At 32.1% G+C, this 13,891-nt stretch overlaps 1 protein-coding gene across 1 annotated transcript; it reads right to left on the reverse strand.

Annotated features, from left to right (window-relative positions):
* Window positions 1-12,536: 12,536 nt before the first annotated feature.
* Window positions 12,537-13,610, reverse strand: LOC131614648 (uncharacterized). The gene has a single exon (XM_058886208.1). It carries the CDS (start codon window positions 13,608-13,610, stop codon window positions 12,537-12,539), a length of 1,074 nt encoding a protein of 357 aa, XP_058742191.1.
* Window positions 13,611-13,891: the final 281 nt, after the last annotated feature.

Below are 13,891 nucleotides of genomic sequence, written 5' to 3' on the forward strand. Positions count from 1 at the left end.
ACTACATGGTGATTTAAGTTCTAATTTTTTTGTCAAATAGGGTAGTTAGCTAATTAATTTTTGTTAGTAATGGATAAGAATAATAAGTTAAAGATCCGTTTTAGGAGAAACATAACTCAATTATTATCTCTCTTAAGCACAATTGTGTGTGTAAGTCACATGCTGATATGGAATTGGACCAACTGAGTCACAACCTTGTCCCTTAGGAGCCAGGGGTGCAGTAAGTTGAAGTGAAGGTGATTGAGGTGAGGGTGTCTTAGGTGCAGGAGGTTGAAGTATATCTAAAAGGCTCGTCTAACACATTTGTATTGTGGTTTTACGGTGAGCACGTGGCTATACATATGAAGAAGAGAGAGGTATGATATGTACACTAAAATTTATTTTCCATGCTTGTTTATTATTACATCTATATTTTATTTTTTTCAATTTCGGAATGAGCCGCTTAAATATGTAAAATACGTAAAGAAGATCATCACTCTACATACTCTAGTGAAGGAAAGGTTCATTAATGTCAATGTATAAAAACTCTAGAGTTTACACAGAAACGGCAACCATAATTTTATACACATGTCAAAAATAGTCATATATAAAGAAAATAAGTTCCAAATTATAACAAAAAATTCATAAGTTCACCATCATATTCATAAATTCATAACCAAAACAATACTAACAAATCAAAGAAGAATCATTAATAGAGAATAATAATTATTTTTATAAGAAGAATCATAAAAAATTTCTCTTTCTAGGTTTGAGAGAGTCAAGTATCGAGGCAGAAGAAAATGAATTAAGTATTCAGCCCCAAACTTCTATTTCATCCAACAATCTACAAATTAAGTAGAATAAAAAAGTAAAACATTTAATGGTTGGACAATGCACAGTAATAAAAATAATGATACATTAATAAGAAAAACGATTACTTTTTAATATATGAAGAGAATTGCAATTTTGCTTCTTGAAAATAGAAAGCAGTGTTACGGCAATCACCTTTCCAAATTCTAATTCTAAAATTTTAAAATTACATTTTTTAATGCGACCCAACCTGGAACCATATCCACTTTAAAAATTAGATTTTTTTTTAAACCCAAAAAAATGGGGCGGCTGCATATTAGATGACCTAACATTTATGCTCAACCGAATCGTACGATTCCACCGAGTTGTATCCTTACAATTTCAACAGAGTCGCAGCATGACATCATGTTACTGGGACACAAACTCGTACGTTTTTACAAGTTAACTCTCGTTTTTACATACACGGACTAATGTCATTGAAGACAATGGAATAGTTGACTTCTCTACAACATGCCTTAACATAACTATTATTGGCTTGGTGGACTAGAGTACAACCATGAGTAGGAGATTAAGCCTCATGCCAATATCTTCATCCTGACAAAAGGATGTATTACTATAGATAAATATCGAGAGCGCGCGTACAATTTAATAGCACGGGACAGGTTGTTCCATAACTACGCCATTCAGTGAGACACACTCCCGTTATATGACATATTCTTTTATTCTAATTGGATTGTATGTATATTGTGTGACGTCTAATACTTTCTGAAAAAGGTCCCGCATGAGTACAAGTACGAGCATGATATTACCAGAGATCCTGATGTCTCTGCTCCACCTAAGATCACTTCCTCTTATATTGATAAGATGCATGATCAAAAGATTAAGACACCCTAACTCTACACGGTTGTAAAACTCTATAAGGATTCATGAGATAGTATTTTAAGATAGGAAAAATACTCATTTTGGTCCCTTAACTATACCGTTGGATTCATGTGGGTCCCTTAATGTTTTTTGTGTCACCTTGGTCCCTTAACTTACAAAACATTTTATTTTAGTCCTTTTTGTCTAATTAGCGACGGGTTTAGCGCCGATTTAAAAGTTTTTGCGTCGCTAATTAGACAAAAAGGACTAAAATAAAACATTTTTAAAGTTAAAGGATCAAAGTGACACGAAATTAATTAAGGGACAAATCTGAACCCAAGGGTATAGTTAAGGGACTAAATGGATATTTAGCCTTTAAGATATTACATCCTTATATGATTATCATACTAGAAGGATAACAACCTATACAATCTCTTAAGCAAATTAACCATGGCCAATCATTCTCATTATCTCATGTAACATATCTAAACTTAATCCTCAAATACCATATCATTTTCTAATCATCAACATTTTTAAAGCAAACTCTACCAGTTGCCCATGTGACATTCTCACAAAAAATATTGCAATAGAAATAAATTTTGACCCAGATAACGATGGTGATGAATAAACATATTGAAAAATGAATTTACGAAATTATTAAAATTTTAATTTTATTTTTGGATCAATTACTAGGTTATTATTTTATTGAAAAATGATAAATGCACTATCTGTGTGTAATGCCCCAACTTTGTAAACATCAAATAACTGTGCTCTTAATAATGCATTTGTGAGAATTATTAGTAAGTTGGTAAGTTAACGAATTATTCAATTGAGAAAGGCCTTCCTTAATATGTTAATGATCTTGATTATATGGAAGTGGTATAATTATAAAGTTTATGACTTGGTCAAATGAAGATGGCATGATTAGTAAATAAGGATTAAGTCTTAACCCAAGAATTAATCTAGAAGTGGCATGGAGTATGAGTTTTATTGAGTGATGGGGTTGTTTTGGTAATTAAATTATGCTCTATATAAACCTAAATCATGCAACATTATCTCATTCTTCACTTCTACATTCATTCACCTCTCAAAAATCAAAATTGAAAAAGGAAAGAGTGGGATAGAGAGAGAAGGGGAAATATGGAGGAAGATAGAAAGGGAGAAAAAGTCCAAGTCCACCATCATTAAGTTTGCATGTGGAAAATCTTGAAGAAATCTTCATTATCCAAGTGAATCATCATCATCCTTGCTCCATCTTCATCATTAGTTCATAGTTTATTCTTTATAAAGATGAGTTTTAGCCTTGGGATTGAATTAGGAATTAGAACCAATTAGGTCTTGATATGGGAGAAAATGGGTTTTTGAATGATATTCTTGAATGGTTGATTGATTCTCATTCTTATGTTATCTTTATGATGAGTATTTGATTTATGTTATGTTTGAATTGATACCATGTCAATTGTTACCTTGTTCTTGCTATAGTGCCTTGTTTGATTGAACAAAAATGAGAATTTGTTATGTGTTTAGATCAATACTTAGATGTGTGGATCATATGTATGCATAAAAATGAAATTGTGAAGTGAATGGATGTTGTTGGTATCAATATATGAGGAAGCCATGTTTATAGTTCATATTTCATTATTGGAATGTTGTTGGGACTGGTTTGATACAGGTAGGCATGGCAACAAAACTCGTATCCGCGGGTACCCACCCGAACCCGCTCTAAAATTGACGGGGAAAATCCACTTTGATCGAGTTTGGATTTTCCCTGATTACTAAATATGGGGATGAGACGGATAATGGGGACACTAGTACCCACCCTGAACCCGCCCCGTTTATTTCATTATGTATATTATTATTTGTTTTTGATAGTTTAGAATATTAAATATGTGGCCAATGTTTTTGATATTTTAATTTTTATTATTATTTAAAATATTTTAATTGTATGTATGAAATTTTTTGAAATTGTTTTATTTTATTACTTATAATGTAATTTGATTTTGGAAAAAATAAGTATTCTTATTAAAAAAAATTGATTTCACTAAATGGATGGTGGCGGGGCGAGGATACCCAAGCCCGTTTGGGTCGGGTTTGGGTTTTAATTATCCATTCTCGTTTGGGTTTGGGGCAGGAAACGAGGATTCGGCTTCGGGTTTGGGGGAGGTAATAATCGTCCCCGCCCCGTTGCCATCTCTAGATACAGGTGAGAGATGTAATTTTCGTCAAAATGGCTAGAAACCCGAACCTGGAAGCTGACACTGGTTATGTTCATTGAGAAGTCATTTCGAAATCATATTCCTTCTGATAACCATCCAATACACTTAAGTTGTTGATGAGAACAATAATTTGTATGTTCATGTGAATAACATAAAAGGAAATACTTTATTAAGTATGTGATTATGAATTCAACACAATTAGGTTAAGTTAACTCTACGTTATGTGTATGTGATTAATAATTTAAAAGACAATGCTTTGTGAGGAAACTTAGGATAATATCAAAATTGTATAGTAATGGAATTAATATGATGTAAAGGAACCACTTGGTGGAACATAAGCTTTGGAATGGTTAACGTGGTAACAACTAACTAACGGAAGTATGATGCCATTCCTTCCCTAATTGGCAACTTCCAAAGTCGTATAAACCATATGTATAATGGGTATAGGAGAGAGTTAAACCTGAGAATGGACCAAAGGAAATATTTAGCTATTCACCAAGGACGATGGTCTGAAAGTAACATACCGCTAAAATGCTTACCCATTCATGGGAGGCGGCGGACGAAATTGATGAATTGATCATATATGAAGCTATTTCTTTGAGGATGTGATCCCAAAAATGAGACCCCGCTTCATATTGTCAGGTGATTAATTGGGAAGTACATCTCAATAATGTAACACCATTCCTATATTCAGGATTTATTTCTTGTGGACAGATCCCCAGTCACTTCTCTGAGGGCTAAATCTCAAATATAAGATTCAATCTCCCGGGTATTGGACTAGTTGTGTCATAGTGATGACTCAACAGTAAAGTCCATAATTTCCCTGTTTCTAGAGGAGATTTATAACCAATGGTAGGAAGGTCAGTAAATTTGTAAGGCCCTATCAGAGGGTAAGGCTGGTAAACCCGAAAGTCCATTCTTTGAGGGTAGTAAGATTCTTGTTACTAAGGATCTTAGTCGGTGAGACTGTTTGTACCAGTGAGCACTGTGTATACTACGAAAGGTACGAGATGATAATAAATTAGAGAGAAATTATAGAGTGTTTAATATAGTGTATCCTTGTAGATTCGAGTGGACTTAATGGTGTAGTCTAAAACTCACTAAGATTTAGTAATCTCACCCCACTCTCTTTGTTTTTTTTTCCAGATAAGCGGGTTCTGTACAAAAGCCCAACAATCCATAATGGATACATATCCCCATATTGTATTTATGCATTTCAGTTGCGCAAATCTCCCACTTCAATTTAGGGTCTCCGAGGACATACCTCTCGTCGATGTCAAATCTAAATTGAATAGTTTCCTGCGATATCTAGAAAATCGAAGAGTTTTCAAGCTCAATTATCATTCACCCTCGATTAATAACGAAGGAAAGATACTGTTCACCTAGATTGAACTGGATATATATGAGGATTTAAATGTTATATGGATTACATTTTATAGTTACTCATCAAAGGGGTACGAATGAAGTGGATGCAACAATTACAAGATCAACCAAATATATTCTAAGGATGTTGCTATGTTCTGAATTGTCCATTTGAAATGAAATATAATATGTTAATGATTATCTATGTAATGTTAAGTATTTTGATGTTAAATATGTTGTTTTTCCAACATTCCGTCATTGTTTCTAGTTAATTCTGATTTGAAATAACAGAGCATATTCTAGAGATGCATCTCATAAAAACTCACTAAATATTGAATTAAAGGTTTTTATAGAGAGGCATATCTAGGTCACCCTAATGTTGATACAGAGATACATATCCAGATTAAATTTTAACAAAATAAGGGTGTCTTAGTAATTTATGTTGACGGGTGTATGAAAAGGGTTTATCCAAATATGCATTTTTAAATTCTTGGGCAATTGTGACTTTTTTTTTTGCAATTTATGCTAAACGCCAATCTCGCCTAAATTATTAAGCTCAATTTCTATACAAAATTATTGACAATTTCTTTGTACACCCATGTAGGGTGAAAAACACCCTTGAAACCCCAAAATATCCTTCGAAGATGCATCTCCGAAGGCACCCATATCCTAATTTTAAAGATTTCAGTTATGCATATCTGAAATCACTCCTCTTTGATCTTTTTTAATTTAAACGTCCTAATCATTTTGATAATCGATTATGTATATGGTCCAATCAATTAGACAATTCAAAAACACGTCCTAATCATTTTGATAGTTTCATTGAGAAATATAGGCTTTATAAAAGTGTTAGTGAGTGTGTGATTTAGCCATACTACTTTATAAAAATGCGCTTGCATTTTTACAAAACACTGATCACTCAAACATGATCAGGAGACCTTTCACATTTCCTCTCTTTCATACTCTGAAACTTCAAGTCTTTTTCTAAATACACCATTCACATAACCACTTCACTTGAATCTTTTTGGAGATGAGGCTTTAGATATCTTCAAGTCGGACTCTATCAATTAGATGATATCACGATGATCATTAAACCATAACTCTCCGACTTTATTCAGAGGAAGAGCTTGACTAAAATATCTTGTGCATATTAGACCACTTGAAACAATTTTAGCATTTGCTTGTCATTGTGTGTGGTTAATTTGTCATCAAAGTCAAGTTACATCTTTATGAGTTTTCATCAAAGTCATGTTGCATCTCCATGAGTTGTCGTTATTAATATGATTATAGGTCTAAGTATGTCTTGCCTGTAAGTATGGAATGCACCTAAGAGGGGATGGGGGTTTAATTAGGTACTTTAAAATTTTCTGATTTTTTTGACAAAAGTGTGGTTATTTTTCTAGTTTAAGGTTAAATGATGAAAGAGGTAAATGCAGAAAAATAAAGAACACAGTGGGATTATACTTGTTCATCTTAAAGTCCGAGAGAATGTATAGTCCCTTACAACATGTATGCGATTTCAATAATTGTTATAACTTTGTACAGGCCTAATCCTAGACTTTTAGACACAAGCTTATAACCAATCACTAAGGCAAAACACATTATGATTCAACCAAGTTGAAATGAGAACAATCATCTCCTTTTCAACTCTATTGCTTCAAATAATCCTAGACATCAAGGTATACAATAGCAATTTTGGAAATATAGTAAGAAGTTTGAAGATGATGGATGGATGTATATCAATTACAAAAATTGATCTTCCCTTTTTAAGTGTACAATACACATCATGGTATACAAGTGCTCAGATTTTATGATGCTGAAACTTTCAAAAATGCAATGACAGTGAGTGCAGAAAGTTTCAAACAAAGATTAAGACACAATGCACTTGTTTTAAAAATGAGAGAAATAATGAATTTGAATTGTATTGAAAGAGGTGAGTTTTTGAAATTTGAAACATATGGTATTTCTAAGAGTGTTAAACCATTTTGAAAGAGTATAATATGATCAATCAATGCAATGTTTGATGGTATGAAAATAAAATACGTTTGAATCAAATTTTTCATAAAAAGCATAATTGCTTCAGTGATAACCGGCTAACACATTATCCTAACCGGTTACACTTGAAGCGCTACTTGAAAATTCAAATTTTTGTGTGTGTAACCTATTACCAAAGAGGTGTAACCGATTACAGCTGTTCAAAAATGCCAAATAACAACTTTATGGGTTCATGTAACCGTTTACCAGAAATGTGTAACCGGTTACCACTGTTTTGAAAATGAAAAATACATATGGAAATAGGTTGAATGCACGACTATGGTATTTCAAAAGGAGTTATACATATGTATGAATATGATTGAGTATTTTTTAGCATTTAAGGTATATCATAACTGGAATTGCAACTTGTACCTTTAATATGAAGGTCAATGTTCAAAGTTCATCTTGATAAAGTTGTTTATGATATAAGTCTTAATCCATAGCTCTTTTGTCATGATTCTTTTTCTCATCCCTTCTTGATACATACACATGGTAGTTATTTTCATCAAAACATAGTCTTGGAGAAGCTTGACTTCACATTTCTTAGCTTTGATCACTTGCTCATTAGAGTTGCAATCACATAGTTCAAAAATTTTCACTTCAGCAAGCAGAAGACCTTTCACGAAGAAACCAACCCAGTATTCTGAAAACTTCTGATTGTTGCACTATGGCAAACCTTAAGTGCAACTGTTTCAGGCAAACCATTTTTACAAATATTAACAGTCTTATTTCCCTAATAAGAAAATATTTGTATTTTTTAATAAAATTAATTAAATAAATAAATAACTAAAAAAACTTGAGATAAAAATTTAACAAATATTAAGAAAACTTGTAATATAATTTTTTATTAATTTTTATTTAGTTATATCAAATTTAATAATGTAATATAAATCTAAGTAAATATTCATAACTGAAATAAAATATCTAAATTTAATACGATTAGAGTTCTTAATATCATGTTATTATTCAACTTTTAAGATTAGAAGCGCAAATGGCCTATTGGGCACATTTATTTGTTTTGTTTTGTTTTTTTCTTTATCTATTTATGGAAAAACAATATGACTTTGTATTTAAATATTTTTATTATCTTTGACTCTATCAATTTTTTTCTGCACGGAATATTTTACTTTTTCATATCAAATAAAAAGACATGTAATTGGAGTAGTTGTAGTCAAAAGGCTCATTGGAGTAGTTGGCTAGGTTGTTGATTGAAAGAGACGTAAAAAATGTGACTAGAGTAGTTGAATACAATATACATGTTATTGGAGTAGTTGGATTTGGATATAATGTACATGTTATTGATAGGAATCCAAAGACCGAGAGTTAAAGATGGTGGTTGTTGATGTTTAGTTTAAATTCACCGAGTTATTATCAGAATCAAAGATTTTTCTTGTAGTTGATTACTTTTCCTCCTTAATTTTTTTCTCCCTCATTTTTTTCCCGTATTCTCCCCTCTCTAGCTGGACCTATGCAGTACCACTAACTCATCTTTTTCCACTTATGAATAATATTATGAGCCAAAAAGACAACTGTGTTTTTGAAAACTGAATTTTACATCACCTTATTTGTTACTACAAGCTTATTTACTTCTACCACATAACTTATTATTAGCCAAAGTTTTCGCTACACCATTTTTTTTATATAAAAAATAGAACTTTTCCAATGTATTCGATATACTTACGAGTGTATTGGGAAAGATTTTACTACTTATTTTCCTTTGCAAAATTCAAACTACAATGATATTAATTTAGTATTTTCTATTTACTATATTATTATCATTCCTTATGAACTTCCCTCTATTTAATATATTTATTATTATATTTTTATCACTATAAAATTGAAAAAAACTAAAAATATATGACCAATACACTATAGTGAAACTTGTGTCAATAATATTAAAAATATATACATAAAATTTGTGAGTTTTTTTCTTCCATTTTTCTTAGCTGTAAACTAACAAATTATAATTATAAATTTGTTAAATATTATTAAATTATTACTACCTCCGGTTTCATTTATAAAAAATATTCTCTTTATAAATATATTGAATAAATAATGTATTTAGATAGTATGTTGTCCAGATACATTATTTATTCAATGTATCTAAAAAGAGAATCTTTTTTTACAAATGAGACCAGATGGGTATTTGTTAATATTTTTAATATTATTAATAGAGGAATGATATTCTTACTCGTTATTAAGACTTACTCCTCATCATGACCATGTGTTCTTTTCAATAATAGGGAGAAAGAAAAATAATACTCATTAATTTTAACCATTAGATTGAGAAGAATCAATGGTCATGATGAGTAGTAAGTCTAGATAATTTACTCATGGAGTAAGAATATCCCTCCTCTTATTAATAATATTATAAATGTTTATATTTAAAAAAACAAATGAAGTTATTACTTCCCGTTCAATTTATAAAAGTACGTTTATTTTTAAAAAATATTGAATAATCAATATATATATATATATATATATATATATATATATATATATATATATATTATAAAACCAACTAAAACTAACTCAAACTCTTTCTTTAAACAACTCATAGCTTTTGGGAGCTCTTCAGGAGTTCCAATAATATTTATGTCATCCACATAGACAGCTATTATTGCGAATTCCTTTCCTGATCTTTTTATAAAAATACAAGGACAAATGGAGTTATTTGTATATCCTTCTCTAAGCAAATATTCACTGAGGCGATTATACCACATTCGTCCAGACTGTTTCAGCCCATAAAGAGACTTTTTCAATATTATGGAGTAGCGTTCTCGAGATTCGGAGTTGTGTGCATCTGGTACATTGAACCCTTCAGGGAGTTTCATGTAAATTTCACTATCAAGTGAACCATACAGATAAGCTGTTACAACATCCATCATGTGCAAATTAAGCCCTTCATGTGCTACTAGGCTTATTAGATATCGAAAAGTGCTTGCATCCATTACAGGTGAATATGTTTCATCAAAATCAATTCCAGGTCTTTGGGAAAATCCTTGAGCGACAAGTCGAGCTTTGTATCTCACAATTTCACCTTTTTCATTTCGTTTTCGTACGAAAACCCATCTGTATCCAACTAGCTTCACACCTTCAGGTGTTCGGACTACAGGTCCAAAAACTTGTCTTTTGTAGAGTGAGTTTAATTCTGCTTCAATTGCATCCTTCCATTTTGGGCAGTCCTCACTTTGTCTACAAATTTTGATAGACGTTGGTTCCTCATCCTCTTTGCCATTTATCTCATTCAGCGCTATATTGTATGCAAAAACATCATCAATGTCGACTTCATTTCGGTTCCATTGTATTCCATTTTGGACATAATTTATCGAGATCTCTTTATTTTCATGAGTTTCAGGTACCTGATCAATCTCTTCTAGAGATGAAATGTCTATTATGTCTGACGATTCTTTTAGATTTCCTATATCCTCACTTGGGCCATCTTTATTCTTAGCTCCCTTTCTTGTTCGAGGATTTTTATCTTTGGAACCGATTGGTCTACCACGCTTCAGGCGTGGTTGAGACTCATTAGATTGTCCAACAGGGATATCAATTTTTATTGGAGCATTTGCAGCTGGTATATATGATTTAGTCACACCTTTTGGATCAGTGAACGCATTTGGCAATTGATTTGCTAAGTTTTGCAGGTGAATTATCTTTTGAACTTCTAGTTCACATTGTTTTGTTCGAGGATCAAGATGAGATAATGATAATTCATTCCAACTGATATCTTTTTCCAGCTTCTTATTCTCTCCCCCTAATGCTGGAAAATTTGATTCATCAAAATGACAATCAGCAAAACGAGCAGTGAATAAATCTCCTGTTGTTGGTTCAAGGTACTTTATAATAGACGGAGATTCATATCCAACATATATTCCCATCCTCCTTTGAGGACCCATCTTATTGCGATGTGGTAGAGAAATTGGAACATACACTGCACATCCAAAAATTCTTAGATGGGAAATATTAGGTTCTTTACCAAAAACTAATTGTAAAGGGGAAGAGGTGTGGTAACTCGTTGGCCTGATGCGAATTAATGTTGCAGCATGCAAAATTGCATGTCCCCAAGCAGAAACTGGGAGCTTGCATCTCATAATAAGTGGTCTTGCAATTAATTTTATTCGTTTAATAAATGATTCTGCAAGTCCATTTTGTGTATGAACATGTGCTACTGGGTGTTCAATGTCAATCCCAATAGACATACAATACTCATTAAATGCTTGAGATGAAAATTCTGCAGCATTATCAAGACGAATTTTCTTGATAGGATAATCGGGGAAATGAGCTCTTATTCGAATCAGTTGAGTTAGCAATCTCGCAAACGCTTGGTTACGAGTTGACAACAAACAAACATGTGACCATCTAGTTGATGTATCAATTAAAACCATAAAATATCTAAATGGTCCACATGATGGGTGTATTGGCCCACAAATATCACCATGTATACGCTCTAAAAAACTGATAGATTCATTTCCAATTTTTGTTGGTGATGGCCGAATTATCAACTTCCCCTGTGAGCAAGAGCTGCATGAGAACTTATTCGATTGAATAATTTCCCTACTCATTAATTGATGACCGCATGAATTTTCAATTATTTTTCGCATCATTATATAACCGGGATGGCCCAACCGGTCATGCCAAATTAGAAATTTATCATTATTTGTAAACTTCTGGTTTACAGTTGCATGTGCTTCAGTTGTACTAATATAAGTGTAGTACAGGCCAGAGGATAAAGCCGATAGCTTTTCCATTACACATTTTGTGTCTGAATTGTGTTTTGTAATACACATATGTTCAATCCATCCATCATCTCCTGTTTCAATATGGTATCCATTTAGGCGGATATCTTTGAAACTTAATAAATTTCTATGGGACTTGGGGGAATATAATGCATTATCAATGTGCAATATTGTTCCACCACGTAACAACATATGGGCTCTTCCAGAGCCTTCAATTATTTTTGAGGTGCCAGAAATAGTACTGACATCAGTTTTTTGATTCACTAAATTAGAGAAATATCTTTTATGCTTGAGAATTGTGTGGGTTGTTGCACTATCAGCAAGGCACATATCTTCATTACTGGAGCTAGCGTCCATATTCATTCTAAGAACAATAATATTTTTTTTTTAACAATAAGTTATAAGCGCACATTAAAAACACAAATTATTTAAATAGTAAATTATGTAAACAAACAAGTAGAAAACACACTTTATTATTATTAGAAAATAAAATTCAAAACATCCATAAAACATAAAAAGAAAATTTCCACAAATTTTATTTGTTGACGCTTCCATCTCCAATAAGGTGATCAATTTTTCCATCTGGATCAGTAAAGAAGTCACCAATATCTAAATGGGTAACATCCATATTACCATAATCTGGATCATCATCTTCATTAGCAAAGTGAGTCTCGATCTTTTCCTTTTTATTTTTCAGTGATTTTTGATAAAGATCAATAAGGTGTTTTGGAGTACGACAAGTGCGACTCCAATGACCTTTTCCTCCACAACGATAGCAAATATTTTCATTTGTTTTGCTACTCTGACCCTCTTTTTCATTCTTTTCAACATTTTTCCACTTCGGGTGGAAATATGTGTTTTTATGATTCCCATTGCGACCACGATCAAAACCAAGACCATGAGCATAATTACGACCACGACCACGACCACGTCCACGTGCGTATGCACGACCGCGACCACGATTTTTCCTATAGTGGTCGTGCCTTGCCACATTCACTTCTGGGAATGGAGTTGTACCAGTGGGACGGGCCTCGTGATTTTTCATCAATAGTTCATTATTTTGCTCAGCCACAAGAAGACAAGATATTAGGTCAGAATATTTAATAAACCCCTTTTCTCGATACTGCTGCTGCAGGAGCACATTGGATGCATGAAAAGTGGAAAATGTTTTTTCTAGCATATCTTCATCAGTTACTTTTTCTCCACATAATAATAACTTAGAAGTTATTCTAAACATTGCAGAATTATAATCACTTACACTTTTAAAATCCTGCAAACGTAAATGCATCCATTCATATCGAGCTTTTGGTAGGATAACTATTTTTTGATGATCATATCTATCTTTCAAATTTTTCCACAAGACATGTGGGTCAGTTACGGTAAGATACTCATTTTTAAGATCCTCGTGAAGGTGACGACGAAGGAATATCATGGATTTTGCCTTTTGTTGATCAGATGATTTATTTCCTTCTTTAATAGTGTCACCGTGACCTTCTGCGCTTAAATGAATTTGGGCGTCTAGGGCCCATGTCAAATAGTTCTTTCCCGAAATATCAAGAGCCCCAAAATCCAATTTTGTAAGATTTGACAAACTTAGTAGTTCTATCATAAAAAATAAAAGAAATAAAAATATTATAATGAGATAATTATCATAAAGGAAATATTAAATATTAATATTTAAAATAATACTTTTGTAAATTCTAATATTTAGAAATAACACAATAGTAAATTAGATTGTCACATTAGTCTTAAAATTATCTGTTTTTTTTTTATTAAAAAAAAATCAATTTAGTGACAAAATACATCTTACATATACAATAAAATAAAATAGATAAATAAAGCATTATGAGTTCTTCATGAACTATACAATGTTATTTCGCTATCCTTCAG

This window comes from Vicia villosa, linkage group LG6 (genome assembly GCF_029867415.1).
Source record: "Vicia villosa cultivar HV-30 ecotype Madison, WI linkage group LG6, Vvil1.0, whole genome shotgun sequence".
Classification (NCBI taxonomy): domain Eukaryota; kingdom Viridiplantae; phylum Streptophyta; class Magnoliopsida; order Fabales; family Fabaceae; genus Vicia; species Vicia villosa.